General features: G+C 46.2%; 1 protein-coding gene across 5 annotated transcripts in view; it reads right to left on the bottom strand.

Annotated features, from left to right (window-relative positions):
* LOC113826630 (uncharacterized) overlaps window positions 1-2,216 on the bottom strand; it is a 39,246-nt gene extending 37,030 nt beyond the window's left edge. For all 5 annotated transcript variants that reach the window (XM_070125257.1, XM_070125254.1, XM_070125256.1 and 2 more), the window contains exons 1-3: window positions 1,958-2,216; window positions 687-827; window positions 1-118 (exon numbers count right to left, since the gene is read on the bottom strand). The exon at window positions 1-118 is cut by the window's left edge and continues 32 nt beyond it. In XM_070125257.1, coding sequence (XP_069981358.1) covers window positions 1-118; window positions 687-827; window positions 1,958-2,031 — 333 coding nt within the window. In that variant the 5' untranslated portion in view covers window positions 2,032-2,216. The remainder of the gene's footprint in view (window positions 119-686; window positions 828-1,957) is intronic.
* Between the last annotated feature and the right edge of the window lie 284 nt (window positions 2,217-2,500).

Raw genomic sequence — 2,500 nt, forward strand, 5'->3', positions numbered from 1 at the left:
AGCTTCGGGTGAGGTCAGGAAGTAGTAGATTTCGCGGTTGTAGTCCACCTCGTCGTCGTCAGCCGCCTCCACCGTCAGCAGAGGTGTGCCGATGTCAGCCGTCACCACCACCTCCGCGCTGACAGTGAAGAAAAGGAAGGAGGAATTATTATCATCATTAGTAGTAGTAGTAGTAGTATTAATATTATTATTATTAGTAGTAGTATCAGTATTATTAGAGAGAGAGAGAGAGAGAGAGAGAGAGAGAGAGAGAGAGAGAGAGAGAGAGAGAGAGAGAGAGAGAGAGAGAGAGAGAGAGAGAGAGCGATAGAGAGAGAGAGAGAGAGAGAGCGATGAGAGAGAATGAAAGAAAGAGAAAGGTGAAGACGAAGATAAAGACAGAAAGATTAAATGAAAATAGAGAGAAAAGATAAATAATAATAATCATCAGAAACAACAATAATGATGAAAGATAAAGAGTAACATTATAAACAACAAAAACATCAAAAAGGAAAACATATTAATACAAAAAAGAAAAAGAGTTCACAAAACTAAAAGAAAGAAAGAAAAAAACTAAAAGAATAATAAAAAATAGAAAGAGTAAAAAAAAAGATTAAAAAAAAAAAAAAAGATAAAAAAAAAAAAAAAATCCCGCGCACGTAACTGAACCCTGGCGTGCATTCCCGCAGACTTCCACCGCCTCGTACCTGTACTGGTCGAGGGCGAGGCGCGGCGAGTACTGGTTGTACTGGGTCACTCTGATGGACAATTCCTGGTTGACAGCGCGGCCGCCTACCAGAACGACCACAATCAGGCGGTATTCCTTGCCCACGGCTCGGTCTATGAACCTGTCAAGAGAAATAAGAAGAGGAATTCAGTTCTCTTCTTAATTACGTTATTACAAAATTTATATTATTTGCGTTACGTTGTATTACCTACTACAAAATCTTATTTATATATTACGTTATTTACGTTAAATCACATGTATTACATAAAGAAACCGTTATTTTTATGGTGATTATATTCATGTATCGTCATCTTTTTTCATATTTTTTTTCTTTCTGTATGTGCTTTCTATATGTAGTGAGAAAAAATGTAAATGATTGAAAGTAAAATTACAACTAAAGCTCTTAGTCTTGTTAATCTCTTATAATTTTACAAATATTCCCCTTTATTGTATTTTTTCTTCTCTCTCTCTCTCTCTACCCATCCATTTCTCGTTTATTTTCTCTTCTCTCTTTCTTATTAATTCTTCTTTTTTTCTCTGCTCCCACACAAACATCCGTCATCTCCTTCTCCTCCTCTCCCTTTCCCTTCTTCCCCTCTTCCTCTCCCACTCTCCTGTTTCCTTCCTCCCACATGTCCCCTCTGATGCTCCTCCCTCTCCCTTTCCCCTCCCCCCCTGCCCACTCACCTCTATCATACCCCTTCCCCAATCCCCTATCTGTCTCTCCCTTCCCATTCCCTCCTTCTCCCCTCTCTTCATCTACTCCTCCTCCCCTTTCCTGTCCTCCCCATGTCTTCCTTAAGCCCCTTCTCTCTTCCTTCCTTCCCCATTCTTAACTTTTCCCCCTTCTTCCACCCCTCTCACCCCATCCCTCCCTCCCGCTCCTCTTCTCCCCTCCCCCTCCCTCTCCCTCCTGCTCTCTACTCTCTTCCCCAATCCATCTCCCCCTCTTCTATGCGTTTCTCCCCCTTTTCCCTTTCTCTCTCTCCCTCCCCACAGCCCCATCTCCCCTTCTCCACCCATTACCCTCCCTCCTCTCCCCTTCCTTCCTCTCCCTTCCCCCTCCCTCCACCCCCTCTCCCCTTCCTTCCCTCCTTTCCCCTCCCTTCACACTTCCCTTTCCCCTTCCCCCTCCATCCTCCCACCCCTTCCTTCTTCCTTCCTCCTTTCTCCTCCCTCCCACCCCTTTTCCCTCCCCCTTCTTTCCTCCTTCCCCCTCCCTCCCCCCCCCTCCCCCTCCTGGCCACTCACCTGGCCGTGGTGATATTTCCACCGAACTCATTGATGGCGAAGTAGCGATGGTCCGTCACATTCGAGCTGTACATGTAATAGCGGGGCGTGTAGTGACCAAAAGACGAAGGGAGGCGGGCGGGCGAGCTCCCCACGGGCGTAGTAGCGTGGGCGGAGAGGGCGGGGCTACCCTCCACCGCCCGCACGACGGTGACGCCCACGCCGGAGGGAGCGGAGGCGTATATCCGGGCGGGGCGGACGGCTTGCTGGAGGCGGAGTCCTGAGGGAGGAGAGGGAGTGTGGTGATAAAGACGGTGAGAGGGAGGGTGATGATAAAAGATAATACTAGTTTAAAGCGTTTTAAGCAGGGAAAGTTATTGCCTGAAATCTCAAGCATTTCGCTTGCTTTCTCAAGCGACCTCCCTAGATGGCTTGACTTGCGCATGCTAAGTCAAGCGGTGTACCGTCACGATCCTTCGAATGCGTTATTAGTTATCTTATCAGATAACTAATTTTTTCACGGTATCTGATTCTGTAATTTTCTTAAAATCATATTCAAAGAAA

Source organism: Penaeus vannamei, chromosome 9 (genome assembly GCF_042767895.1).
Source record: "Penaeus vannamei isolate JL-2024 chromosome 9, ASM4276789v1, whole genome shotgun sequence".
NCBI classification, from domain to species: domain Eukaryota; kingdom Metazoa; phylum Arthropoda; class Malacostraca; order Decapoda; family Penaeidae; genus Penaeus; species Penaeus vannamei.